This window comes from Emydura macquarii, unplaced genomic scaffold (assembly GCF_026122565.2).
Source record: "Emydura macquarii macquarii isolate MOO-44397 ecotype Brisbane River unplaced genomic scaffold, CSIRO-AGI_Emac_v2 contig_1955, whole genome shotgun sequence".
Lineage (NCBI taxonomy): Eukaryota > Metazoa > Chordata > Testudines > Chelidae > Emydura > Emydura macquarii.
Genome location: NW_027132092.1, coordinates 4,467 through 32,433, shown reverse-complemented (window position 1 = coordinate 32,433; position 27,967 = coordinate 4,467). Strand labels below are relative to the sequence as shown.

The following is a 27,967-nucleotide window of genomic DNA, read 5'->3' as shown; positions in this document are numbered from 1 at the left end:
TCAGATGGTTTCTCCTGGGCATCCCCGCCTGGCCTGCACCGCGCCTACTTTCACGGGAGCTGCTTCACCAGGCTCAGGGCTTGCTCTGCCTGCCGCGGAGGGGGAGCCGCCGGGTGCTTCCGCAAACAGCCGGGAGGTCGCCGTGCGCTCCGGGCAGCCAGTGGCCGGGCCCTGCTCGGGCGGCAGGAGCTGCGGTTTCACCGAGAAGCTCTCCCTGTGCCGAAGGCTCCCCAGGGGCCTCTGCCGGCCATGGTGGCTGGTCCGGTGCATCGCCAAGCGCTGCATGTGATTGAAGCTTTTCCCGCACTCGGTGCAGATCAGCGGGGCCTGCCCCGTGTGGACCCGCTGGTGGGTGAGAAGCACCTTCCTCAGCCGGAAGCTCTCCCCGCACTCGGCGCAGGCGAAGGGCCGCTCCCCGGTGTGGATCCTGACGTGCAGCTTCAGGGTGATCTTGTCCTTGAAGCTCTTCCCGCAGTGGGCGCAGGCGAAGGGCTTCTCCCCGGTGTGGATGCGCTGGTGGCTGACCAGGTGGTGCTTCTGCGTGAACCTCTTGCCGCACTCGGCGCAGGTGAAGGGCTTCTCGCCGGTGTGGGTCCGCCGGTGGATCACCAGGTGGTGCTTGTGGCTGAAGATCTTCCCGCAGGCCTCGCAGGAGAACGGCTTCTCCCCGGTGTGGACGATCTGGTGGATGACCAGCGGCGTCTTGTCCTTGAAGCTCTTGCCGCACTGGGCGCAGGAGAAGGGCCTTTTGCCGGTGTGGGTGCGCTGGTGGCTCAGCAGATGGTGCTTCTGGGTGAAGCGCTTGCCACACTGGGCGCAGGGGAAGGGGCGCTCGCCCGTGTGGGTGCGGCGGTGCGTGATCAGGTGGTGCTTGTGGTTGAAGACCTTCCCGCACTCGGCGCAGGTGAAGGGCAGCTCCCCGGTGTGGATCCGCTGGTGGGTCAGGAAGACCTTCCTGAGCCGGAAGTCGCTGCCACACTGGGCGCAGGAGAAGGGGCGCTCCCCGGTGTGGGTCTTCTGGTGGGTGGTGAGGTGCTGCTTCTGCGTGAAGCTCCTCCCGCACTCGGTGCAGGCAAAGGGCTTCTCGCCCGTGTGGATCCGCTGGTGGATGATCAGCGCCGTCCTGTCCTTGAAGCTCTTCTCACAGTCCGGGCAGGCATGAGGCCTCTCCGCCGGCCCCACGGCTTTCCCAGGGGCGGGGCCGCTGGCTCCTCTGCCCCGAGGGTCGCCCGCCTGGGTCCTCTGCGTCCTGCAGGAGCTGCTTTCACTCTTCAGTTTCAAGAGCTGGAGACCTTCCTCTCCCACTATTCCTGATAATATCCCCTGTGGCGCCAGGGCTTCGGGATCTTCCTGCTCCTCCTTCTTAATGGTGATGCCGAGACCTGCTGAAGAAAGGAGAGCGTCTAGACGTCATTTCATCGGCTGGAAGAAAGGAAAACTCCTAATATTAAACGAGAATCATGGGACGGGCTGTGTTCTTAGGGTCCTTCCTTCATGACTCACCTGCGCAGGGGCTCTGGGGTCTCCCTTCTCTCCAGCCCCAGGGATCTCCTCCACACGGCTCTTCCCCTCGCTCCATCTGACAGATGATCTCTGGTTTGGCACCAGGACACCCTGTGCAGGAGGCAAAAACCAGTGTCCGGTCAATGAGATGGGCACATGAGAGCAGCCACACTGGGTCAGAGCCATGGTCCGTCCAGCCCAGTGTCCTGTCTTCCAGTGCCAGGGGCGTCTGAGGGAATGGACAAAACAGGGCAGTTACTGAGTGATCCTCCCTTGTTGTCCAGTCCCAGCTTCTGGCTGTTGGAGGTTGGGGACACCCGGAGCGTGGCGTTGCGTCCCTGACCATCTTGGATAACAGCCATTGAGGGACCTATCCTCCAGGAAGCTAGTTATGTTTTGAACCCACAACATCCCTTGGCAAGGAGTTCCACAGGTTGACTGTGCGTTGGGTGAAGCAGTGCCTCCTTTTGTTTGTTTTAAACCTGCTGCCTATTAATTGCATCAGGTGACCCCTGGTTCCTGTGTAATGGGAAGGGGTAAATAACATTTCCTTATTCACTTTCTCCACACCGCTCCTGATTTTACAGGTCTCTGTCATATCCCCCCTACCCCCAGCTGTCTCGTTTCTAAACTGAACAGTCCCAGACTTCTTAATCTCTCCTCAGAAATAAGCCGTTCCACGCCCCTCGTCATGTTTGTTGCACAGGGTGGGTGGGTTTCTCCGGCTGCCTCTTCATTTCTGAAACCCTCTCTGGGTCTCGAAGAGCAGCGAGCGACTTGGATTGTGCATGATACTGGGGGCAGGGCCGTCCTGTAGCTGTGTCAGCCCCGGGGCAGTAGAGAGACAAGGCGGGGGAGGCAGTATCTGCTCTTGGGCTCACTTCCATCGGTGCGAGAGACACGCTTGTGAGCTTGCAGTCAGAGCGCTTCCTCGGCGCTGGGAACCGCGCTGTCAGTAAGTTGGTCCCATGAAATATCGCCTCCCCCGCCTTGTCTCACTGGAGGGCAGCACGTTCCCACTGCTGCCGTACCCTGCTCCCCTTGTCAGGAATAGACAGGAGAGTTTTCACTGCTTCTGGCTATGCTGGGTGGCTTTGCTTTGGTGACTCCCCTAACGAATGGCCCAGGTGAATACACATTGTTCTTGGCTGTAGATGGGCCCGAACGCCCGTGCCAGCCCGGCCCACTGCTCTTAAACTGAGCGGGTTTATGCTTAGCCGTTGGGGGGACGTTTCAGGGCGGTCAGGGGCAGGCGCCGGCCAGCAGCTGAATTCACATCCCTGAGGTCTGTCTACACTGCAGAGTCAGCTCAGTGCAAGGCAGCGAACGTCACCCTCGCTGTGGAAGTGTGGACGCTAAACCCTCGCCCCTGCCTTGCCGTGGCCAATTTAATAACTGCACCTCCACCCACGAGAGGCGTGGAGCCGAGGTGAGCGCAGTCAGGTCGGCGCCGTGTCCGGGCAGACGCTGCGTCTGTGCAGACGCTGCGTGGCTCACGTTGCCTGTCGCTGGTTCTCAGGGGCTGCCCCACGCCGAGAGCACCTGGGATACGAGCGCTCCTGGCGAGGCCGTGCACCGCCGACACAAGGCGCCAAGTGCAGACACGCACCCGCAATCTGATCCCTGCGGCGGAGGCGGCTGGACGCCGACATAGGTTAGGGTGGCTTAATTTTGCAGTGTAGCCATGGCCTGAGAACCGTGAGAACCTTTCTTTATCACCAGTTGCAGGAACACCCTGGACTGGGCCCATTTGGGATGCCACGAGGCACTCGGGGCCCACACTCCCTGATCCCTCTCCCCGACAACAGCTGCCCCAGCTGGGTGCCCGGCACGACTCCAGCTCAGGTCTCCTCTTCAGGAAGCCCCTGTGGTCGGGGCAGGGAGGAATTGCTTCTGGCTGCCGGGGCTCACACGGGGCACACCGAGCCCCCGCGCCTTGTGTCCTGCTGCACAATCACAGTTTAAGGGGCTAACCACACAATGGGGATTTCCTCCAATTACTTTCTTGTACTTTACACAGGTCACGCAAAGGTAAAATATCCCCCACGCCTAAGACAAGAAGGTGCCCGCCCCGCTCGGGGGCAGCGTGCAGGCTGTGTGGGACGTGTCCCCTGAACTCGGCCTTTCCCGGCTTCCCAGCGCTTGCGTTTTAACGGTGACAGGGATGCTCTTGTAAGGGACGCCTCCAGCCTGGGGCCTCAGCGCCACGTATTTGACTTTGGGGACTGAAACTCTCCTGTGTGGGACGGGTGGGGGGAGCTCAGTGCAGCCCCGAGCACCTGCAAACGAACTCCACAAGGACCATGCTGTCTGCATTGCTGTTGACAAAGGGCCTGCGAGCTTTCAGGACAATGACCCCTGAACACGGCAGGTAGAGGGAACCCTCCCAGGGGCCAGGAACCAGCCGTCCACAGACCACGCGGCTCTCGGGGACATGAGGAAAAGTGTCTCCTTACCCAAGGAGGTGACGAGCTCGTAATTCTCCATCATCACGGCCTGGTACAGCTCCCGCTGCCATGGCGCTAACTCCGCCCACTCCTCCAGGGAGAAATAGACGGCGACGTCCTCAAAGGTCGCTGGCACCTGCAATGACACACAGCCCCGCTCAGCACCTGCCATACACACGACAGCCCACCCGGCAGGGGGGACAGTCTAGGTGTCTGATTCACAGCGATAACTGCGGCCTTTTTACACATCCGTCTGATCAGAAACAAGGTGGGCTACGCCCGGTTCAACCAGGTTAGAAAGGTCGTGGCCGGGAGAGGGCTTCTTAGTGATGGGACTGCGTTATTACAGAGCAGGAGGTTAACTCAGCCAGGCCACGGGTTGACTGTGCGCTTTTAGACAGGGCCTGTCTCTTCCTCTCTGTGTGCGCAGCGCCCAGGGCATCGTGAACCCTGTTAATAACAACATGCTGCCCCCACAACGCCCTGAGCAGATTCATGAATGGTGAACAGGGCCGGGTTAACCTGGCTATTCCAGGCCCCAACCCAGCAAATAAAAGGCGTGAGACCTGGGCTGCTGAGGCCCCAGATTTGGTTCAGCCAAAGCAGGGGAAAAGGCCTATTCCAGGAACCCAAAGGAAAGCTGTGTTCCAGCTCCACGCGGGAAGCTGCCATTGCCATGGGGCAGGATTTTGTATTCACTTTCCACCGGTGTAAATGACAGGGCAAGGCAGAGGACACTCTACCCCTGGCGTTACAGCCCAGCCTGGCTCGGGGGTCTCTGCTACCTCCCGTTCTGTACCTGGAGGGCCATTCAAATTACCCCGGGGGCTATGTGCTCCACCGAGACACTTCTTCATTAGCACAGCCAGTAATTCCCGGGTCTCTGCAATACACAGTCACCACAGGAGAACCCGTGGATGAAGTTCACTGCTCCATCTCTCCACACGTGCATTTGAGCAGAGCCAGGATTTGAGCGGACGGACTGCAAAGCATCCTCTTGATTCAGTGCAAAGGGAAGTGGAATCCATACACCTTTAAGCGTCAGGCCCTCTGGCCCTTCCTGATCATCACCAGGAATATTTTTTTAATACCTTGGAATTTTTCAATTCCCAGGTGCAGCTGAGCAAACAGCCCTCTCTGTTCATTAGCAGCAGTAACAGGTGCAGCACTTTTCATCTAGCGATCTCAAAGCACACCAGCTCCTGGGCATCGCTATCCCTATTTTGCAGATGGGAAAGCTGAAGCATGTGGGAACTGACTCACCTGAGTAAGGCCCATTAGCATGACAATAGCTCCGTCGCTCCAGAGTTTGCTCTGTGGCTGGCTGACCCTATCAGCCAGCACAATCTCGGATAGGCCTGGGCTCCAACTCTCCATTACCCTGGCCCTAGAATAACCATTTGCAAAGGGAGCGCACCATGGCCATAAGATGCCACCGCTCTGACCGGGTAGCTTTATACACCCGCTCGGCCCAGGTGTGAATGACTGCACAAGAAACAGCGTGACACAGACCCGGTATTAAACGCATTCTAATTTATACACGTTCAAATCACTGTGCAAGGGCCCCTCCCACAGGCTTACAGAAATGAGGTCACGTCAGCCCATCTCGCTCTGGCAGCCCAGCCTTGGCCCCTCTCCAGGCAGAATACTGCAGTCCTGATTCAGACAAAACTTCCACTGACAACCGAGGGAGTGTTGACTAGGGAGGGCTGTGGGAGTGACCCAGCTACGCTGGTGGGGCTTTGGCTACTTTAGTTTTAAATGTTCCCAGCACAGGGGCTTCCAGCACAGCTCCCATTAATGCCAATGGGAACCGTGCCGCTAAATCCCGTAAAAAGCGTTGGACAAGCTCAGCCTAGAGGTCTCATTGCAGAAGTCCCTGCTGGTGCGCTAGGGCTTCTCACTGCCATACGTCTGTGGGTGTCAAGCCAGTTTTCCATCCGCACGACAAGTGCGTCTATGTGACTCATTTCAAATAAATTTTTCACCTAAGAGTTGACAGACGCTATTAAAATGAAAGTACTGCACCCCTCCAGCTAGGCAAGGGTTTTAAAAAGCCATCAGGTTTCTTGGGCAAGATTTATTAATAGAGTCATCGTTTTTATGGGCAGGAGGGACCATTAGGATCTTGTAGCATAACACAGGCCAGAGAACTGCTCCCAGTGACTCCTGCACCAAGCCCATATCTTGCGGTTGAGCTCGGACATATTTATTAGCCAGCCATCCAGTCCTGATTTCCAGAGGTCAAGTGGCGGAGAATTCACCCCATCCCTGGGGACATTGCTCCACTGCTTAATTGCCACATTGCTCAAAAATTGCACCTTATTTCTAGCCTGAGTGTGTCTGCATTCGCCTTTCAGCCACTGTCTCTCCGCCTTCATCTGCTAGATCAAAGCGCCCGTTTTAGCCGTGGTAGAGAAACCCCTGCAGCCTGTCTTGGAGTCCAAACACTTCTTCCTGCCTCAGGCACCTGCCCTGTTCCCTCCTTAGCATCCTTCGGCGCTGCCCGGATTCACCTGTTAGAATCTTTCCTTCACCCTCTGAGTAAGGTGCTGCTGCTTCTTTTGGACTTTCGGGGTGTCTGCCCGGGGTGGGGGTGCACAGTGCAAGTCAGGGGGGCTATGCAGTGAGGACCTGCCCCTCCTCCGCCCTCAGACGCCAGGCGTCTGCGGGTGCAGCGCCGAGCAGCCCGGCCGGGCCAGCCAGTGGCCCCGCATCACCTGCGCGTTCCTGCCCAGTTCGCGGCCCGCACGACCCCGGGGTCTCCGCTGGCGCCGGGGCCGGGCACCGAGGCGCTGTGTTTCGGGTGACCCTGGCCAGGGGTGACCCTTCCTTTGCAGGTTCCCACCTGCTGCCCGGCCTCTCCTTTCTCCGTCCTCGCTGCAGCCAGCCCGGGAACGGGGAACGGGGTGGGGGGCTGCCGTTACCCGGCTGTTGACACCCCCCTTCCCTGCCCAGTCACTAGCTAGCTGCTCCGCCAAAGGAGGGAGCCGAACCCGGATTCTGCTGCTCCCCGGGGCCCGTCCAAAGCCGCTTCTCCGCCTCCCTCCCCGCTGCTCGCGGCTTGCGGGGGCTGCTCCTGCCCCGCCGCGGGGCCCGACGGCAGAGCCGGCCCGGAGAGCCCAGCGCCCCCGGCTCCGCGCAGGGCCAGCCCGCCGGTGCAGGACCCGGGCCCGCGCTGCCCGGGCCGGGCGCGCAGGAAGGGGCTAACGACGGGCTGCGGTCCCCACGCTGCCTACAAGCCTCGGGCGGCCCGGCCCGGCTCCCTCCCCGGCTGGGCTCCCCCTGGCCCGGGGCCAGCGCTGCGCCACGGGCTGCGGGCGCAGAGCGAGCTCCCGGCCCCTCCAGGCGCGCAGCAGCGCCGCGCACCCTGCGCCCGCCGCAGGGACAAGCGCCTACCTGAGCCCGGAGCCCGCCGGGCATCGTCCTCTGCGCTCGGCCGCGGCGCCGGGTCGGCACGAAGGGGCTGCGAGCGGCGGGCCCCGGCGTCCGGCTCCGGGCGAATGGCTGCGCGCCCCGGGGGTGTCCAAGGCGCAGGATGCGCGCAGCGGGAGGAGCCGGGTCCGGAGAGGGGCGGGCGCCCTCGGGCACTGGGTCCCTTCTGCGCAGGCAGCCGGGCGGGGAAGCTCTGCTCGGCTCGGCTCGGCTCTGCTCTGCGGGACCGGTCCGGGAGGGAGAGAAAAACTACATCTCCCAGCAGCCCCAGCGCGGGGCTCCCCCTCTTCGGCCCCCCCCCCGCCTGGGCGGGGCCTAGCATGGGGGGGCGGGTCCAGACTCCAGCACAAAGGGACCGAGCGAGGCTGGTCTGCCAGCTGGAAGTGCAGGGGAGGAGTTCAACCTGCGGGTCCCCGCCCCGAGCTCCCCGCCTGGACTGCTGCCCAGCCTGGGAACAGGGCTGTAAAGACCATACATAGCCCCCAAAGGGGCTGGGGGCAAAGGCCATTTGCCCGCCTGTGCCAGCTCAGACACGGCACCGGGAATGGGGCGTGTGCCCTTCTTCTGCTGCTCTGCCTGGAGCCAGGCCTGGGAAGTGAGTCGGGTACAGCCCAGAGTCAGGGCTGCTTTCTCGGGAAGGCTCCACCGTGACGGGAGCAGGATCAGCCGGTGACCTCACCCATAGCAAGGAAGTGACTGAAACGTGACCAGTGAAAAGAGGAAGGGTTTTATTCAAAGCCTTTAAAACGCTGTGCAAAACATCCTTGGCTCCCAGCTGTTTAACTGCAGGGCCTGAGAACCAGGCTGGGGAAAAGGTCTCGGTGTAAAACATCCAGCACCTGGGGCCCTTTCCGTGCGGGGCTGAGATCCAGTCACATTTCTAGGGCCACCGAGGGAGACCTGTAGCAAAGCCCAGACTGGGTAGTTGTGATATTTCTCAGAGAGAAAACAAATGGGGGGGGGGTGAACCCCCTTTTCTTTCAAGCCGCCTTTATACAGATCATAGTAATGGGGGCGGGGGTTAGAAATAGACAGTTGGGTATGTGATGGCCAGGAGAACTGCCTGCTGGGTGTGAAGGATGCGGATCTCTCGAGACATCCTGGCATACTTATGTACAGGGCTGGGGAGAAGCCGGTGGTCATGGTACCTGTGGCATAGGAAAAGATTGGAGAGAGGTCCTGGAGGTCAAATTCAGGCTGCTGGGTAACAGACTGAGGTCCAGGACCTCCATGGTAGTAGTCTCAGAAATGCTGCCAGTTCCACGCGCAGGGCCATGCGTGGGTGAGACGACGGGGCAGGGAGGAAGGATTTAGGTTTATTAGGAACTGGGGAACCTTTTGGGAAAGGGGGAGCCTGTACAGGAAGGATGGGCTCCCCCTACACCAAATCAGAAGCAGACTGCCGGCACGTAGCATTAAAAAGGTCCTAGAGGAGTCTTTAAACAGAGGTCTGGCGGAAGGCTGGGCTGGCAGGTGCGGAGAAGCACATGGTTTGGACGGAGAGACATCCCTTGGGGAGGATCTATTACAGGGGATTCTCTGTCTCCCAGTAGAGAGGAGAGGATCGAAGTTGATAAAGTACAGGCAGGAAGTGAAGAGAAACAGTCCCCGTCACTCACCTGACATGAAGGCTGACAGCGAAACAATGACAAATGTTGTGAGTGCTCGTCTACAAATGCTAGCAGTTTAAATACTGAGCTGGGTGAACGTGTGGGCCTGGTACTAAATATAACGGGCATCGCAGAAACCGGGAGGAATGATGGTAACCATGGGACATGGCAGTACCAGGGTACAACTACACAGGAGTGCCAAAGTAGGTCGTGCTGGTGGGGGCGTGGCTCTGTATGTGACCGAAAGCAGAGCGTCACGAGGCCTGTCCGCTCCCAGGGCTCTCCAGCGACCAGGGATGCCGGGGAGTTGGGCTGGGGTGGCTCCGTGACCGCCTTGTTTCCTGGACACCAGGCTTTGACTCGTGCTGTCCCGTGTCTTCGCCCGACGCTGGAAATCCTCCTCGCTGGATTTTCCCGCCCGTCTCTTCTGAAACTGCAGGTGCTGCCACGTCTCCAAGTTGGTTCCATGCCTGATCCCACCATCTGCTGGAGGGAAAAGAGAGGCCAGGTGTCACCCCAGGGGCAAAGACCTCCTGTTAAAATCACTGTCTTCTGGGCCTAGCCAGACCGTGGCTACTTGAGTCTGACTGTAGAAAACCAGCTGGGAATCTGGGAATCAACTTGGTGTGAAGCTTGGCACGTATCCTCAGCTGCTGGGAAATTACCACACTCACCCCGTGTCCTATGGAGTGAATTTCCCCTTGAAACATCGCTCCCCAGAGACAGCGCCAACAGGGAGGAGCTACACTTGGGTTACATGTCATCAGCAGTGGCCGGCTGCTGTGGGTTCGAGCTGGGCCGCCATTCCAGAGAGACTGCCCCAGACAAGTCTGCCGTGGTTGGAGGCTCATGAAAGCAGCTCTCCCCAGCAGTGAGCTGTGCAATATGGGACAGGGTCCAGCTCCAGGGATGCCCAAATGGACCTTTTCTGCTGCCACCAGAGCTCTGAGGCCCCATTTCTGTTCTGGGCTCAGAAAATACCAGCCCCGTGCTGGGGAAGGGAGAGGGGTGATAACAGTTCCCTGCCAGCCCATCTGAGCAGCTGTGAGCCCCAGATCTGGGTGGGGAGACAGGGCTGGTACCTGCCAAGGAGATTCACAAATGCTGGTTACAAACTAATTGGGAGAGGCAGGTGCTGACTAACGGGCGTGTATGTGGGGGAACTTCCCTGGGGGCCAGGGAGTCCCTCCCCCACTTCTCAGGGCATTCCCTCCCAGCTCTCTCGAGCAGAGGCTCCGGGGGCGGGGGGACATCCAGCCCTGAGGATCCCCAAGTACAGCTCTTTCCCATACTACTGCAGGGGTTCCCCAATGTTTTGCCAGAACGGCCCCCATTTTAATTGAGTTTTTGCTGCTGGGACCCCAGGCAGCATGGAGGGCGCTATTTTGAAGTGCACGGCATGACCTCGCACGCACCATACGTGTGAGCTCACACTGCAGGGAGGACACCATTTTGCTCTCCAAAATGGTGTCCTCCGCACAGTGTGACCCAGTACGTACGGTGTGTGCGAGATCACGTGGCGAGACGGACGCCATTTTGTGGTGTCCTCCACGCGAGGTCATGCTGTGCGGAGCAAAATGGCGTCCTCCGTGTGGCAGGGATTGCCACAACCCGATCTGCTGGCAGGGGACCCTGTTTGGGGTCATGACCCACAGGCTGGGGATTGCTGGACTGCTGTGACCCAACCTACATCACACAGGCCAGAGAACGTCTTCAAAGGAATTCCTAGAGCGGTTCTTTGGGGAAAAATCCAATCTAGATTTCAACATGTCCAGGGACAGAAAATCCACCACGACCCTTGGGACATTTTTCTGACCGTTAATTACCCTCACCGTTAAAAATGTATTTCCGGTCTGAATTTGTCTAGCGTCAACGTCCAGCCATTCGCTTGCATGTGCCAGCTTCTCTGTGCTGAGCTGTGCCAGCTTCTCTGCTAGCTGGAAGCGGTCGTTTTTAAATACCTGTTACCCAGGAAGGTTCTTACAGGCTGGGATCAAGTCACCCCATAATTTTCTGTTTGCTACACTCAGGAGATGGCCCTCTTGGACTCGGTCACTATACGGCAGGTTTGCTAACTCTGCAATCATTCACGGGGCTCTTCCCTGAGCCCGCTCCAATTTACCAACATCCCTCTTGCATTGTGGACACCAGACCTGGACCCAGGAGTCCACCAGCAGTCGCACCAGTGCCAAATACGAGGTAGAATACCTTCTCTGCTCCTCCGTCAGATTCCTGTGTGCGCAGCCCAGGATGGCATTAGCTTTTGTGCCCACAACGTCACACTGGGGGCTCATGTTCAACTGATTATCCACCATGACCCCCAAATCTTTTTCACTCTCTGCTTTCCAAAATACAGCCCCCAGGCTGCTGAAGCACTCTGTGGATGCTGAGTCAGAGCTTGTGGCCACATGTTAGGCGTGATGCTGGGAGCTGATCAAGTGCAGCTCCCGTTTCAAGCCTGGCCCAACATCTGAGGCCCTGGGACGCCTTTAAATACCTTGTGAGGGACTCCCGGCATTGGAGGAGTATTTAAGAAATACTCTCACACTAATGAATCTCATTTCAAAGCTCCTGGCAGGCTGTGATCAGGGTCATGCCGCCGGCTAGGGGGAGTAAGGACAGAGGAGGAGAACAGAGGTGGTTCTGGCCATTTCTTGCTCGTCCTGATGAGGTCAGTGGAGAAGCTGGTGATGTGGGTAAAGGCTGTGAGAGCACCAGTGGGTATTCGCCTTCCTTCCCCCCCAGCAGGGCCCAGCAGAGATGGAAGCACAGGTCGGGAAAGGGAGTCACAGCTGGACCGAGCAGAACAAAGACTGGTCAATGGCAAGGAAAGGATGCAGCAAGGTACCGATTCCGGAGTAGAAGGGGCGCAGGAGAAGGTGCTGCTGCAGGAGATACCTGGGCACATGCTCTGGGGGATTCTTCTTCCTCCCCGTGGCCCCCAGTCCCAGGCACACAGCTTTTCCCCTCCACGAACCAGGACAGCTGCTTGGGTTTGGCCCCTGGATAGCCTGCTGGAGAGAAAAGATGGAGAGAGAGGAATGCAGTTATCCTGAATCAGTGACTGAGACCGCAGGCTCCTCGGGACAGGGGCCAGTCTGTGTGACAAGGGGGCTCTGTTCCTGACTGGGGTGTAGCCACGACACAGCCGTAATGCTGGAACGCTGACTGATGTGCCTGCGACCTGGAGGCCAGTCAGTGTTTGCCGTGCCCCTGTCAGACCCAGCGGTAGCTGTCTGTGTGTGTACAGACTGCCCCCGCCTCTCTATCATCGAGCAGTACAGCACCCAGCGCGAAGCCTCCCGGCTCTGTGACGGCAGCACCAAGAAGTAGTAACAGGAGGAGCTGGGATGCGAGCGGCAGGCGTTGGCTTTGAGTCTGTGCCGGCGGTGTGTACTCTAGGCTGGTGCTGGCAGAGAGCAGGCGGTGGGCAGCCAGCCCTGATGCCGCGCCGCGGGGGGCCGGGCACAGAGCGCAGCTGTTGGGTTGAGATGCAGTGGCTTCGTTTTACACAGAGGACCGGGCAATTCCATGCAGCAAGTCACCAGGGACTCTAGGTTCAAGGATCTTCCTGGAGAAAAGTGCTTCTCTCCCGTGCAAGAGACACGGCCTGGGAACGTTCATTCTGCAGGGAGATGCCAGGCTTTGGGGTTTGGTACATTCACTGCTCCCCACAAACCCCACAGCAGGAGAGAGCCCTGCAGGGCCACAGCACTCGGCCCCCCATCCCCCATGACCTGACGCCCGGCAGAGGCGCTGGGCCCCGCGCGGTGTGGTAGAAAGTGAGAGCATCAGGCCTGGACCCTAGCATAAGAGGCCAAGGCAAAAGGCCTACAGCTGAAAGAATGGCCAGGCCTGACATAAAGCCAAGTTAGCAGGAGTCAAGCTGTGAACTTACGACCTCACAGGAACTGGCATGAAGAACTGATGCTGCAAACACAGATATTGCCAAACCATTGCTAGAAATATACAGCAGGTGCCGAAGGGACCAGGGCATCCTAACACCACTGAGATAGCAAGGGCAACCCGACCCCTGAAATGACACTTTGATGGATGGAAATGTCTTTTACTACGACCAATGGAGATGTTTTGCCATAAAGGGTGGTATTAGATGACGTCAAAGGGTGGCAAGGGTCGAAGGGGCAGAACGAAATTGTCCGTAACAGTGTATAACAGAGGGTGTCAGAGAGAACAACGTCACCCGGCCCAGGGGATAATGGAGAGCCCCGCCGTTAATTTGTGCCAAGTTCATTGTAATAGAGCACTGGTGTTTGAAGTGTACCGGTAACTACTGTACGACGCTTCTCATTGTGCTTCAATGGCAATAAACCTGGCCAGGTGCCTTCGTTGCTCAGCAAATCCGTGGTCGTGTCGCTTCATTCGATCGCGCGTGCCGTCTCGGTTACCTGCACAGAGCTGGGACAGCAGCTACGTGGGGAACACGCACGCAGCCAACACTGACAAGCACTAACAGCTGACGACACTGGTGACCCCGGCCGCTGATCTGGTACGTAAACGAGCCGTGCTCTGGAAGGAATCGCCGTCTAACTTGACAGAAACCACGAGCTAGGGAATCCCCGTTCACCCTCCCTTCAAACACGCACGGAGTGTGATGAATTTTGGATGCACTGGGTAGCAAGTAAAGGTGGTCCATATGAGTTTAAGAAGCAGAGTGGGACAAGAATATGTAGAGCAATGTCAGGGCGCGGTGCTGTGAAAGATTATAATAAGAGCAAAAAGTGCAGAGTGCTCCGCATCATGGCCATGGCGCTGAGACGGTTGAGGCAGCAAGCGATTAAGGTACGGGAGCTAGCGACAAAAACAATGAGAGTTAGAAGAGGTAACTCAGACTGCTGCGCACTGGAAAAACCAGGCTCTGCTGGCAGGGCAACAAGCAGTTCAGACCCAGGATCTGCTTGAGCTCAAGTTTTCCTCCCTTCCAAGGTTGCTCTGCCCCCACTCTCCCACCTCTGCTCACTTTATAAAGCAAAGTTAAAAGATTTAGTTATTACAGAAAGCACCGTTCCTAAAAAGACGAAGCAACTGAAAACTGAACAGAACAAAAACAAAGGGGGAAAAAAAAAGGCAAAAAACTTTCCTTCCAGAGAGTTGGGAATGTTTCCAGGGAATGCCCGGGAACTCTCCTGAAGATAGGATTGCTAAGCAACAGAAATTCAGACTACTTCCAGTCCTAACCACTCACTGATATTTAAAACACGGGCATTCCTTAGTCCATATTAAAAAGTTTTAAAATAAAGTAAATGCCTTAAATTACTAAATAATGCAACAAATTTGACAAACAACTTGATATGAATATTTTTTAATCAACTCTTATCAATTTTTTTAAAATAAAAAGGTAATAACTTGCTCATTTCAATGTTTAACTCTTCGGTTTACCTGTCTATTTTCTAAAACACATGGCCTTGATCATTGTAGCTCTTAATATCTTATAAATATAACTGACGCCATTTGATTTTAATTGTAAGTTTGTCCTGTATCTCATGTATGTTGTCCTGTGTCCTATGTTGTGTGTCATGTAACCTTTTTTTTTGGTGCAACGATAGTCAATTTTATACTTTTCTAACACAAGTCTCACCACACTACTGTAATGTTAGGGTCGGGGTCTAACCATCATAATATCCATTTCCCCGCAAACTTGAAACAGGCTTTATTTATTTAACTCTAACAAGCATGGGTAAGAACTGTGTCACTAGCTCTTTTGCTCAGACAGAGACTATAAGCAGGAAGAGGCAAAGGGTGGAAAAAGTCCTAGGCAGGAATAAAACCAGGAAATTATTACTGGAGAAGAAGAAAAAAAAGGGGAAGCTCTTGTTTGCATTTTGTTTTTACAGGTTACGAACCCAACCTTGACATGGACGTGGGGACTATCGCTTGCAGTGATTTTAACCCAAGAAGTAATTGGGTTGTCACACACCAAGAATTTGAACCAGACACACCTTGTGGTAAGGAATCGCTGGACAGAGATTTCCAACGACCGCCCTCCCCCTGGATACACTGACTACAAGAAGTCAAACTGTCATAAAACTGGTATGCCAACCGGAAGGAAGGCAACGAACAGGACACACTGTCAGAGTTGCACCTGGGGATGGGCTATTGCAGGAATGCCAGGCTGAACACGTCAATGAGGAGAAGATTGATAAGGACCAGCAAAAACTGAAAAGACACTGACACAAACCAAAGACACAGCGGGGGAATGTGCATGTTGTTGGAAAGTGGCTGAAGTTGTTAACTGTGATCAAGTTGTTGTTCTTCCTGTGTCTCCCAGCACTAATTCCAGTTACATACATCAGACTGAGACACCAGATGAGACCAAGACTACCGCAATTCAGGGGAAAGAGAATATAGTAGATAGACCACAAGTCCCCACATACGTACCACCGATGGCGGTAATATTGTAGGGTCACTGGGACACCGTATCATATTTAATTGCACATACAGATTGGATCCCAATGTTTAAAGCATTTAGACATCACATGGGAGGTAAAACCACAGTGATCAACACATGGTTTTGTGGTATGTGGCAAGTCAAACATACGGACCCCGCCCACTAGGGCGTCAATGTGCCACAGGAAAAGAACATGAAGCAAGCTCATTTAAATTTGTAAAAGCAAATGTAACACAAGGAGATGCCTCCATGATAATAACTAATGTCAGTATAAATGATACAGGTAACATTAATGGACGGTTAAAAAAACTACCAGGTTTAGGGCATGTGGAAGTGGAGTTACCAGTGATTGATACGGTAACAACATCAGCCCCCCGGCCAATTACCACTCCACTGCCGCCAGTGCCCCCACCACAGGAATGCCCAGATCTACAGCCTTGGCCTCCATCAGGAATTTTCCTACATCCTACTACAGAATATATGGTAGAAAACGTTGGTTGGAGATATGTACCCCTTACGTTAAACGTTGCTGGAATGACCATGCCAAAACAATGTCCCCAACAATATAAAGATTGGTTTGATTTAGAACTGGAAATCCAAGTACAACTTTGGAAAGGCTCACAAAATCCCTTATGGGAACAGCAAAAGAGAGAAAAGGGAGGAATTACAGAAACTATCTTGGGCAGCTCAGGTCTTGGCATGTCCGTATGGAATTCAGCAGATGTTGAGAATCTTCATTTGAAAATAAATAGTATTGTGAGTGGAATAGGAAAGGCAGGTAAAACAGGAGGAGGTATCAGCAGCCTACTCTTGGACCAACATGCGATTACTATCAATAACATGCATCTCATTGCCCAAGGGTTTGAACACCTTAATGCGACTATATGTTCATAATAAATAGCATGGAACAAAATGATGCACCCCTGGCAGTGGCTTGTGTGGCCTATGTTGGAAATCGCATGCCAGAAATAATCCAGCAAAGTCTAGTACAATTAAAAGGCAGGAAAGGCCAGGATTATTAAGTCACACAGCCATTTAAAAACAAATACGGGAGCGAGGAGTGAACCACGTCCATCCAGTATTTTTACAGTTTGCTAAATTTGGTAAAATACTGACACGGGATCATGATGCTAGAAAAACCCTGCGCATCATGATGGCCTTCCACAGATGGATACAGGCTCCAGTCAAGGTCTATTACGCCAACAGTGCGGGAACGCTGATAAACAATACGTATATACAACGTTACCTACTGTAAGTCTGGTAGCGGAGAGGGGTGTAGAAACTAACCCGGCCCGTTGTACCACACATAGTGGCTGGCGGATCTGTTACTGTTGAATGACAACTGAACACCGACAACGTGCGGCTCGGAGCCCACATGGCCGCAGGGCAGCAGAACTGGCACGTCACCGGCCTGCGTGCGGGAGGTGCACATCACTCGGGAGCAGCCCTCTCCAGCAGTGCCAGAAATGGAGCTGTGTGGCCCTGGAGGGAACCAGGGCAGGCAGCCTGGCAGGGCGTCTGGCAGAGGGACAGTTTGCGGGGCTAAAGCATAAAGTGGGGTGGGAGGAGGCTGGAGGAGCCCCTCCCGCATATACCCTCGGGCGTGGGCTTCCCTTCATCAAGGCTATGAATAGTCTTTGGAGCCATAATTCTTCAGGCAAAGAGAACCCCTGCCAGGGCCAAATGAAGGCACCTGAGGGGCTCTGCACACCTCCCAGGGGACCAGCATGTTCCCACACCCACCTACCCCTCCCTGGGGTACCAGTGCGTTTCCAAGCTAAAAGAATGGGGTGCTTTCACCCCTCTTGGAGCTATGGTTTTGGGCTGTCTGCAGACCCCGCCCGGCCTCAGGCACACGTGGGTCACGTTTGCATCTCGAGATCTTGTTTGCATCCAAGAAGGATCAAAACAGAGCGAGTTTGAAATGCGAGCTGTTCCCATCATCTGACTCCAGGAGCCGGGGCCGTTTACAGCCCTGCACTGCCGCTGTCTGAATCTGCCGCTGTCCCTCCTGCTGGGAGCCCACTTTTCCATGGACCATGCCTCGGTAACAGAGAAAACCTCCTCTTTACCGAGCCAGGCGACGAGCGCGACGTTCTCCGTCATCACAGCCCGGTGCAGCTCCCTCTGCCGTTCCGCTCGCCCCGCCCGCTGCTCCGGGGAGAAACCGGCCGCGACGTCCTCAAACGCCACCCGGGCCTGCAGCGACATGCGGCCCCGGCTCAGCAGTGCCTGCACCGTGACCAGTCGGCTGCTCGGCAGGACTGGGCAGGGCGGGACTAAGATGAAGCTAGGACACAAGACACAACCCCCATGGGGACTGCGTTGGCCCATCCCTGCACTGTGCTCATGTCTTGGCCATGCTCCTGCCCCCTCCCCACACACACCCTCCCGCTGCTTCCTGTCCTCAGGTGAGCCGGGGTCCATCCTAGCAGAGTCAGGTCCCCGGGCCCACCCCTGGATGTGTGGGGCCCCCTGCCAGCACCGCACCAATTGAGCCAGGTGGGTCTCCCCAGAACGGCCCCTACTAGGGTGGTGGAGGTGAAGCCCCGGGGAGCAGCAGGCTCCAGGTAACCCATTGAGCCGAACGGGGCAGTTCCCATCTCCTAGCTGCTCCGTCGGGCTGTCGGTGTCGCTTTCACGTCCTCTCCCATCTCCCGGGTTGGCTTCAGAACCACTGCTCAGGGCCACGTGGAAAGGAAAGAGCCACCACACGGTACTCCAGCCACACCCATTTCCCCAGGGAAATGCAGCATTTGCTCGCCCGGCCGCCAGACCGTGCCATCATCCTCCGGTGAACCCCACTGCTCTCACTGGGGAAAGTTTTAGTTGGGTTGGTCCTGCTCTGAGCAGGGGGTTAGAGTAGACGACTCCTGAGGTCCCTGCTAACCCTCGTCTTCTGTGGTTCTATGAAGCATAAACAGACTGAGCTCCTCGCGTCTGTCATGTTTTCTCCAGCTGAGTCGTTTTTGTAGCTCTCCTCTGACCAACACCCTTCTGAAATGTGGACACCAGAGCTGGACAGAGTATTACAGGGTCAGTCCTACCAGTAAAATCCCCTCACTCACCACTCCTCTTCATACATCCCAGGATGGCATTCATTCTATTTGCCATTTCATCGCACTGGGAGCTGATGTGCAATCACTTGTCCGCCCTCACCCCTCGATCCTTTCCAGAGTCACTGCTTCCCAGGAGACAGACCCCAGCTTGTAGGTGGGGCCCGCCCCCTGCATTCCTCGTTCCTAGCTGTGTAAGACTTTACATTTGGCTGTACTAAAACGCATTTGGTTTAAATGGGCCTACTTTACCAAGGGATCCGGATCGCTCGGTAGCACTGCCGTGCTGTCACTCTGCCAACCTCTGTGTCATCCACAAACTTTATCAACCTTGATTGTATATTTACTTACAGATCGTTGCTGAAAGTCTTGCATAGTTACTCCTGGGGGAATTCTGTGCAGAATTCATGTCCCCCCCCGCGCATTTCTTTGTTCCCCCACAGAAAAATGACTTCTGACGGGAAAGCAAAGGGAAGCCACAAGAGTGGTCACATGCCTCTCCCCAGCAATGGGTGCATCATTCTGAGCGCCTGGAGCAGCTGGCAGAGAGGTAAATCACCACAGGGCTGGGGATGCCATGGCCAGCGGCTCCTAGCCACCCACACCCGAACCCCCATCCCACCAAGCCTTAACCCCTGCATCCAGACCCCCGCCCCACCAGGATGACCCCAACAAGCCATCTGCACCTGGACCCCCACCCCACCAAGCCCCACTTCCCCAGCACTTGGAGCTCCCCCCTCACTGAGCCCCCCACACCCATCCTCCGTTGCCAAGCCCCATCCCCCCCCACCTACCGTCACCTGGACCGTCAGCAGAATCTTATTGCCCCTGCATCCGGCCCCCCCCCCCCCAACAAGACCCTGTACATCCATATCCCCACAACTCAGACCCCCCACTGAGCCACCTGCACCCAGATTGCCCCACACAGAATCCCCTCACCCCACAGCTGGTGTGGAGGGGCCAGGCTCCGGGGTGTTTCTGGGACAGGCCTGTCCTTTGCACTGCATCAGGATCAGGTGCAGCCTCACTGCTGAGCCTGTGTAGGGAGGTGTGTGGGGGGCAGACAGGACAACGGGACTGCAGGGTGATCTCTCACCCCTGTGCAGTCAGGGGCCTGTGCACCGCACTGCCATGCTGGAGCCTCCACATTTACTTACTGACAAATAACATTCGCAGAATTTTAAAATATTGTGCACAGAATGTTTATTGTTTTGGTGCAGAATTCCCTCAGGAGTAAATAGTGGGGGGCCTCGTACTGATCCCTGCAGAACCACGCCAGCGGCACCCCCATTTGCTGCGGATTCCCCATTGACAACCACTTTCTGAGATCTGTCGGTTAGCCAGTTCTTAAACCAGTTAACATGTGCTCCATTGCTATTGTACAGTGCTAACTCCTGAAGAAGAATGCCACGTGGCACTAAGTCAATCTCCTACGAAAGTCTAACATTTGTGTAGTAATTTGTAATCTCATCGAAGAATGAAATAGCTGAGATATCTGACCTCTTAGAACTGGAAAAGGTGCAAGAAAGAAACACAATCATTAGTGGGATGGAACAGTTTCTATACGAGGACAGATTAAAAAACAGACTGTTCACCTTAGAATGGAGACAACGAAGCAGGGTATGATTGGGGGGGGGGTCTATAAAATCTGGAATGGTTTGGAGAAAGTGAATAAAGAACTATTACTTACCCCTTCGCTTAACACAAGAACCAGGGATCACCCAATGGAAATAACAGGCAGCAGGTTTAAAACAAATGAAAGGAAGTCCTTCTTCACACAATGCACAGTCACAGCCTGTGTAACTCATTGCCAAAGGATGTTGTGAAGGCCAAAAGCACACCGGCGTTAAAAAAAGAATCTCTCCTCCAGGAACTTGTCTAATTCAGCAGTGGCTATTAGCCAAGATGGTCCGAGATGCCACCCTGTGCTTTGGGTGTCCTTCAACCTCCAACTGCCAGAAGCACCTGGCACTGACCACTGTAGGCAGATAGGACACTGGGCTGGACGGACCATTGCTCTGACCCAGTGTGGCCGTTCTGATGAAATCAGGTTTATTTGACAAAGCCTATTGTCCATAAAACCATGTTGTCTGCCATTCGTTATATCCCTGCCCTTGCATTCTTTAATCATCTCGACCCCTCATCAGCTTTTCCATTTTTTTGCCCGGGCTTGTTATCAGGCTAACTTACAGTTACTACAAAAGCAATGTTCTGTATGGAAGAGCAACACTAGGAAAATATTTTATGTTGCTGTAGCTGCAGTTTAGAAGCTGGAAATAAAAAGAACCAGCATCACGTAGCCAGCCAGCTCTTCATGGATTCCTGCTGCTCAACAGGGGCCCTGGGAACCTGGGAGCCATGCAGGCAGTGTAGGAGGGGTACCCTAGAAAGCTATGCTATTGAAACTGGCGCTCAGCATGTCTGGTTAATCCCATGATTTTAATTTGTGTGGTCTGGCTGATAGGGATCACAGATTCTCCATCTAGTTCATCACTCGGCCTATTCACCAACTTCACGTTTCAGGATTAGTCTCACTGGACAGAAAAACTGACTGAGACTCCTTCAAAGAAACCCTTTTCCTGTTTATTACCTCTCTCTGCTTCCTGTCTGCCAGCTGTGTGACAGACAATGGCATCTGCTGTATTGATGGCCACCTCATTGCCCTGACCACCAACCCTTGTAGAGAATGGCTAGGGAGATCCCCAGTGACATGCTGACTTTTCGTTTCTATTATTTTAATTGTTCTTTTGCAGAAAAGAAGGCGGCAAAAGCAAGCTCACATACAGAAGTTACACCGATACACAGTTACTAAACAGCCCACATAAGTGCTTGCTGGAATACAGAGCATGCAGAAGACTCCGGCTAAGGTACATTCGTTGAATCACCACTCACTTCCTGTCTCCTCACTCAACATTCGCTTTCAGAGAACAGAACTGCATTCTCTGACATTTCCTGCACTGGTCACTCATCAGATAGGACTCTTTCCAAACTGGCTAAGTCACTCCAGCCTGCACACCACTCTGCACGGAGAGTGTTTTGCTGACTTCTGTGTTTTTGATGGCTGGCCTTTTGATGGTCAGACTAGTCTCCAGTGAGAGCACTTTACTTGACGTATTACAGGGAGATTGTCAACATAATAAATATATAAAACTCTGCTCTATTAGTGAAGCAGAAAAAGTGAAACCATTTCATTTGGCTTCAAGAATGAGGCTGGTTTTTCTTCAAATTTCGCATTTCAGTCTTCTTGGGAAGTGGAACTAGACTGCTTGCTTTTGCTTCCTGTTTGTAGTCTGTTTCACTTCCTGTCCTTGTGTTAACACCACGACACTGTGGTTTGGATTTCAGCACTGCAGGGGAATGATTTGAGCAGGGGGTTGGACTAGATGACCTCCTGAGGTCCCTTCCAACTCTATGATTCTATGATTCAACCCCCCAAAACTATTGTTTTATTTAAATTAAAAAGCAACAAGAAAGCAAGTTTATTCCTGTTGAGCTTTACAAAACCTGCAAAACTGTGATTGAACTTAATTTTTTTACCTACATCTCCTTACCGCAACCAGATGATCATCAAACCCCCAAGGCATGAAGCCACCACAAACACTGGACATCAGAAGTACCTTCAGCAGATGAAGTGTTTTAACAGCGTGTGCTGCAAAGAGCTGCAGGAGACACATGAAAGAGCCACTTCTGGCCCAAGAGCCAGTCTGAGCGTCGCTGCTCTAGGCTATGGCTTCTCTAGGTAAAATCTGCACATTAACTGTCTTGTAGAGAAAACCAGAGCGGCAGTAACATCAGCTGTCGGTCCAGCTTGGGGGAGCACCTCCACAGCTCACAGAGAGATGGTGGACACCTTAAAATCTCTCCCCCACACACAACCAGCCCAATATGACTTCTATCCAGAGACTCTCACTGGCCTTAGCGAGACTGGATTATCCCTGAAGGAATCCAAACCCTTGAATAGCACAGAGAATCCATCCACTGCTGTACGGTGGTAGTAAACAGGCAGGAGAAATAGCTTTAAGGACAGGAAATGGGCACACCAGACACCTGAGTTCAGGGCCCAAGAGAGACATGGATGGGTGGGAGCAGTGTGCCAGGTGAAAGGAGATGTACACAGGATTACCAAGGAACGGCATGCGGCTCACAGGGTATCTGCCATTTTTAGAGGCTTTTAATTCACGGATTAGAGAGAAACACCTCCCCTCCCCCCGCTTTTTTTTTTTTAAATGCCAACAGCCATGTTGTGTATTAACACGTCTCTCAGACTGCCAGCTGTCATTTCATAGTGACCTGAATGTGACGAGGAATAGCATCTCCGTGCTAAAGCTTGTTAATTTAAAACGGTCTGATGACACATGGGAAAGATAAAATCAAATTGGACGCAGCAGAACACTGCCAATTACCACTTCACTAAACAAATCATAAAAAAACGAGAGCGTTGCCACAATTTTCTGCCCAGATCTGATGGACAGAGTGGGGTAGTGAGTTCTCATATTACTACGACGTCTTCATTTTCACAAGATACACCGCAGAACACTTCCTAGCAGAATATAGCATAAATAAAACTGAACTACACGAATGCTCAAATGAACAGCATTCATTACAAGGCAGCCTCCTTACTCTCGGATTACACGCTGAGTGCCTCCTCTACAAGATTCAGCAATGTTCACAGACACTTGTGCACGGTTCCACTGTAATTAGAAAGCTAACCTACGAAACGGGGCACTTATTTCTATTTTGGTTAAGCTATTTTAGTGTATTTACTAGGTAGCCAAACAAACGATATATCTAGGAGGCTAATCCAGTTGGTAGAAAATCCGTACTATGGAGGGGAGACCGACAGGCCAATTGTTTGTAGGCCAGGTCCCACAGCAAGGGTGGGTGTGGGGAGTAGAGTCTGTATGTCAGAAGGGTCACTTTTGCACACCCAAGTTGGAAGGCAGCTTCCAGGGAAGCGTCTCTGTTGCCTTTGCAGACATGCTGTCTCCTAGGAGCGGTTCTGTCTAATCTAGCAAAAACAACGAGAGTGCTCTAGCACTTTAAAGACTAACACATTTCTGCAGGCAGAAGCTTTCGCGGGCTGCAGCCCACGTTGTCAGATGGATCTGTATGCAGACTAACACGGCTACCCCTCTGGAACCTGTCTAATCCAGAGCCCACGGTGTGCATGCATCCCATCAGATCCCATCTCCCAGACACAGTGTTTGCCACGTTCCACCCACGCAAACGGTTCTCTCCTTCTCACGTGTGGCTCCTTTCATGTAGCACAAGCTGTTTGTTCTGCACGAACCTCTTCCCACATGCACTGCACACAAATGGTCTCTTTCCAGCCAGGGTTCCCCGGGGTGGCTTCCGGCTAAGGTTTGTCCTGCATTGCGGGGTGCTGGTGAAGGGCTTCTGCCGGGCCACGGGCTGCGAGCTCTGACTGGGGCCTGCCCGGGTGCTCTTCCACAGTGCCGGCTCGGTGTGGGTTCTCTGGTGTGCCAGCATTATCCGCTCGTCCCGGAATCTTTTCTCGCATTCCACACACTGGTACGGCTTCTCCTCCGCAGGGGCCTTCCGGCGGCAGAGACCCCCGTCACCCTCCAGGCCTTCCTCCCCTTCGTCACACGGCCCCTTGCCCCTGTGCACCCTCTGGTGGCTTTTCAGGTGCTGCTTCTGGCTGCAGGTCTTCCCGCACTCATTGCACCGGTAAGGCCTCTCGCCCGTGTGGATCCGCTCGTGGATGATGAGGGTTTTCTTGTCCTTGAAGCACTTCCCACACTCGCCGCAGGCGAAGGGCCGCTCCCCGGTGTGGATGCGCTGGTGGCTGATCAGATGGTGCTTCTGGCTGAACCTGTGCCCGCACTGGGTGCAGGAGAAAGGCTTCTCTCCGGTGTGGGTTCGCTGGTGGCTCAAGAGATGGTGCTTCTGGCTGAAGTTCTTCCCGCAGGCCGAGCACTGGAATGGCTTCACCCCCCCGTGCACTTTCTGGTGGGACACGAGGATCTGCTTGAGCCGGAAGCTGCTCCCGCACTGCAGGCACAGGAACGGCCGCTCTGCCGTGTGGGTGCGCTGGTGCTTTCGGAGATCTCTGCTCTTGTTGAAGCTCTTCCCGCACTGAGCACATGTGTGTGGCCTCTTGGGTGCCTGGGGGCTTCTCTGGTACCTTAGGAGCTGCAGCTTCGGAGGAAGGCTCCTGCCTGTCTCGGGGGCAGGGTCCTTCTTTTCCACGTGGGTTTTCTGGTGTCTCTTCAGATCTCCCTTTGAGGGGAAGCCCTTCCAGCACGCAGGGCATTTAAAGGGCCGCTCCCCCGTGTGGCTCCTTTCGTGTATGGTCAGGGCCGTGTTACTCTTGAAGCTTTTGTCACATTCCGGACACGTCGGGGGGTTCTTCTTTAGCGAGACTTTCGGGGGAGGAGCCCCCGGGGGTTTGTCCTGAGCTTTCTCCACACGGCTTTGCTGCTTCTTGCGGGATTTGCATTGGGCCAGGCTGCTCTTCTCCTTCACACTCCGCGGGGGGCTGCTTTCTTCCAACTTGCCCGAGAACACACCGGGCGGTTCCAGGGTTTCTGTCTCTTCCTCCTCCTCCTTTTTAATCCTGATTCCATCATCTCCTGGAAAGAAGAAGAGTTATTTGAGGTGCTGCCCATTCAACAAAAAACTGCCCATTCAACAAAACCCTGCATTCCAGAGGGAATCCCAATGCGTTCCTAGTGAGAACCCGTGCATTCATCTGCTGGAAAGTTCGGAATGTCTCTCAGCTACTGGGAAATCCCCTCGCTCTCCACAAATGACAGAGACATGCCCATCATGTCAGAGTTTCTGCTGGCCAAGCAACAGCCAGGGAAAGCAGGCTGCATTCACCTAAACAGGTCCTGCTCCCATGCCGGTGACCTGAAATATAATCCTCACTCTGCCCCAGATTCTGCCATCAGTTGCTCTGGTGCAGACTGGCCACAGTGACTTCAATGTGCTATATTGGCCTAAGAAAGCACATTTGGGCCGCTGTGTCCATCCTGCAGGGCAGTCAGGATTATAAGACAGCGGAGTCCTGCCAGCCATGTTTCTGTTTTATTCAACATAGGCTCTGACGCCAGCCCGGAACAGGAGTGCCCGGAACAGGAACTCTGGAGTGGTGTTATAAGCGAGTCATTTTCTGGCACCTGGAGCAGTGGGGGTTGGGAGAGGGACTCAGGAAATGAGTTAATTAGTCCTGTTGGGAAGTCGTGCTCGGCTCCAGCCATGGAGAAATTCTGGCTACACACTACCAGAGTTAGGGACGCTCTTCCTACTCACACAGGCCTCATCGCTGTAGAAGCCCCTCACCGACTTTAATGAGTTTTATTCTCAGTCCAGGGTCCTATTCATCAGCCCATCCTTCAAATGTCCAGCTGTTCTCTGTCTAGCTCCCCCAGCCTTCTGGATACCCCCCGCCACTCACCTGACCAAAACCTTTGGGGTCTCCTCCACTCTCTCAGATGCAGAGGGTCTCCAACACATGGCTCTTCTTCTTGCTCAATTTTACAAATTATCTCTGGTTTGACTGAAGGCCACTCTGTTCCAGGGACAGAGAACAATAAAGTCTCACATTTACATCAATGTCATTAGAGTCTGGAAGAAGGCTTCTCCATCCTCAGCTTCAAAGGTACGACCCCTCACGCTCAGCTCTACCTACTCCAAATTCACATTTCACGCTCCGCTATCCCGAGTGCTACCTCTAGCTATCTGGTCCACTTTCAGACTCGTGTCTTCCGTCCTGCTGCCCCCACGCACCTCTTCTGCTCCAGCGGTCAGTCTCTAGCGCCATTCCTCAATCTTTCTGCATGACTCTTTCCTATACTGGCCTCCTTACCTGATCCACAGCCCCATACAGCACCTTGTCCATGTTAGATTGGAACGTCAAGGGCTGTGTCTCACTATATCCGTAGGGTGCAACGTAGGTGTAATGTGTGGGCAGCGTATGGGCCATGCTTAGGAGCCTGCAGTTAGACTCCTAATTCCATACTCAGGCATCTGAATAAGAATGGCCCACCTCCTGAGAGAAGGGAGAAAGGGATCCTCACCCAGCGAGGCCACCAGCTCGTAATTCTCCCTCATCACGGCCCGGTACAGCTCCCGCTGCCATTCCGCTAACTCCGCCCACTCCTCCGGGGAGAAATAGACGGCGACGTCCTCAAACGCCACCTGCAACAAGAAGCCGCCCGGCTCAGCATCTTGGGCTGCACTGATATCCAGAGCCCTGCTGGGGACTGCAGTAGGAGACAGATATGGGCAAATCCCTTGGACGCACGTGCCAGACAGTGTGTTCCCCGCTCCCCACCGGGCCTGTCTGCTAGTAATGGCGTTCCCTGAAAGCTGACAGCAGAGGGGACCGCAGAGGGGATGCGGGGGAAAGGATAAAACAAAACTGTTTTTATTTTTAGAGGCAATTTCAACTCTCATGATCATCAGGGATTAGCAACGAGCGCCAGGAATAACGGGGACAGACGGGGGTGATGCAATTCGCTCTGCACCGCCCCACCTGAGATGCGCCTCAGTCCTGACCTGCATGGCCTCTCCTGCACAGAAACGTCTGAGCACATCTCCTGAGGGCAAAAGGCCGCCAGGCGCCAGCCTGGGACGCCTAACTCGGTTCACCTCTGACCACGTCACAGGCCAGGGATCAGGGGCAAAAAAATCCTGCACCAAAACCGTCTTCCCCGTCTCCCAAGCAGAATCTCCTGGAAAAGCAGCGGATGCACGCGCCAGGGGAAAGCCCGGATGAGAATAAAGGGCCACACAGTCCACTGAGCCAGGCTGGCGAGGGCAGGCAGGAATTACTGTGCCCTGCCCCCCGGGGGCGCGTTTGGCTAGGGAGCAAAGCTGAAAGCGGATTATTCAAGCCACCCCTTGATACCCATACTGGAGGGAACAGAGCCACCCCACACACTGGGCAGAGGAGAGACCCTCCCACGCCCGGCCTATCTGCTACCCAGGGAGCCCCCTTCCCCCAGCCGACCCCTGTCCCCCATCAATACACAGGGCAGGTGAGGAGAGAGAGAGAGACCCCCACCCCGTCCCGGGCCCATACACAGGCAGAGACGCCCCACTCACCCCAGCATCCCCCTGGGCCCTGCCCCACTGCGGTCAGTCTCTGGGCCCGTGTCTAGGACCCGGCGAGGGCAAGGCGGACGCCCCCATGGCGGTCTGCCCCCTGCCCTGTCTGGGGCTAGTAGAGCAGACACCCCCGGGTCTCTAGGGCCAGCGCTGCTCTGTGGGGCTACCGGCCCCGTCTCTGCCCCTCCTGCAGGGGGCGCTCCCGCTTTCTGCCCCCCACCCCACACCCAGCCCAGGCTCCTGCTGTGGGGCTGGCCCCTCCATGGGGCTCCCCGCGCCCTACCTGAGCGGAGCCCGCTGCGGCCATGCCCCCGGCCTCCGGCCGCGCCGCCCCAGGGGCAGGGATCGGGGCCCGGGCCGCAGCCGCCGCTATCGCCCCGGGCGGCCCGTGGGGCTGCAGCCGCCGGCCGGGCCACGATGCTCCGCAGCCAG

The 27,967-nt window shown here is 55.0% G+C and overlaps 1 protein-coding gene across 1 annotated transcript; it reads right to left on the bottom strand.

The window, feature by feature from the left end:
- LOC137159875 (zinc finger protein 84-like) lies at positions 1 to 27,967 on the bottom strand. Its single transcript, XM_067558351.1, has 9 exons — positions 27,819 to 27,967; positions 26,503 to 26,623; positions 25,881 to 25,994; positions 23,748 to 25,053; positions 9,254 to 9,481; positions 7,350 to 7,551; positions 3,960 to 4,086; positions 1,504 to 1,614; positions 1 to 1,385 (listed from the first exon to the last, which is right to left on the bottom strand). Exons 1-9 carry the CDS (start codon positions 27,840 to 27,842, stop codon positions 1 to 3), a joined length of 3,618 nt encoding a protein of 1,205 aa, XP_067414452.1. The 5' UTR covers positions 27,843 to 27,967.

What these genes read in the sequence shown, in the direction of transcription:
- LOC137159875 (XM_067558351.1), bottom strand. Translation starts at nt 27,842, where the DNA reads ATGGCCGCAGCGGGCTCCGCTCAG. An exon ending in CCGGCGGGCTCCGGGCTCAG is followed by an intron (nt 4,087 to 7,349) that starts GTAGGCGCTTGT and finishes GTGTCATTGCAG; the next exon opens with GTGCCAGCGACCTTTGAGGA. An exon ending in CGAGCTCGTCACCTCCTTGG is followed by an intron (nt 1,615 to 3,959) that starts GTAAGGAGACAC and finishes CCTCCTGCACAG; the next exon opens with GGTGTCCTGGTGCCAAACCA.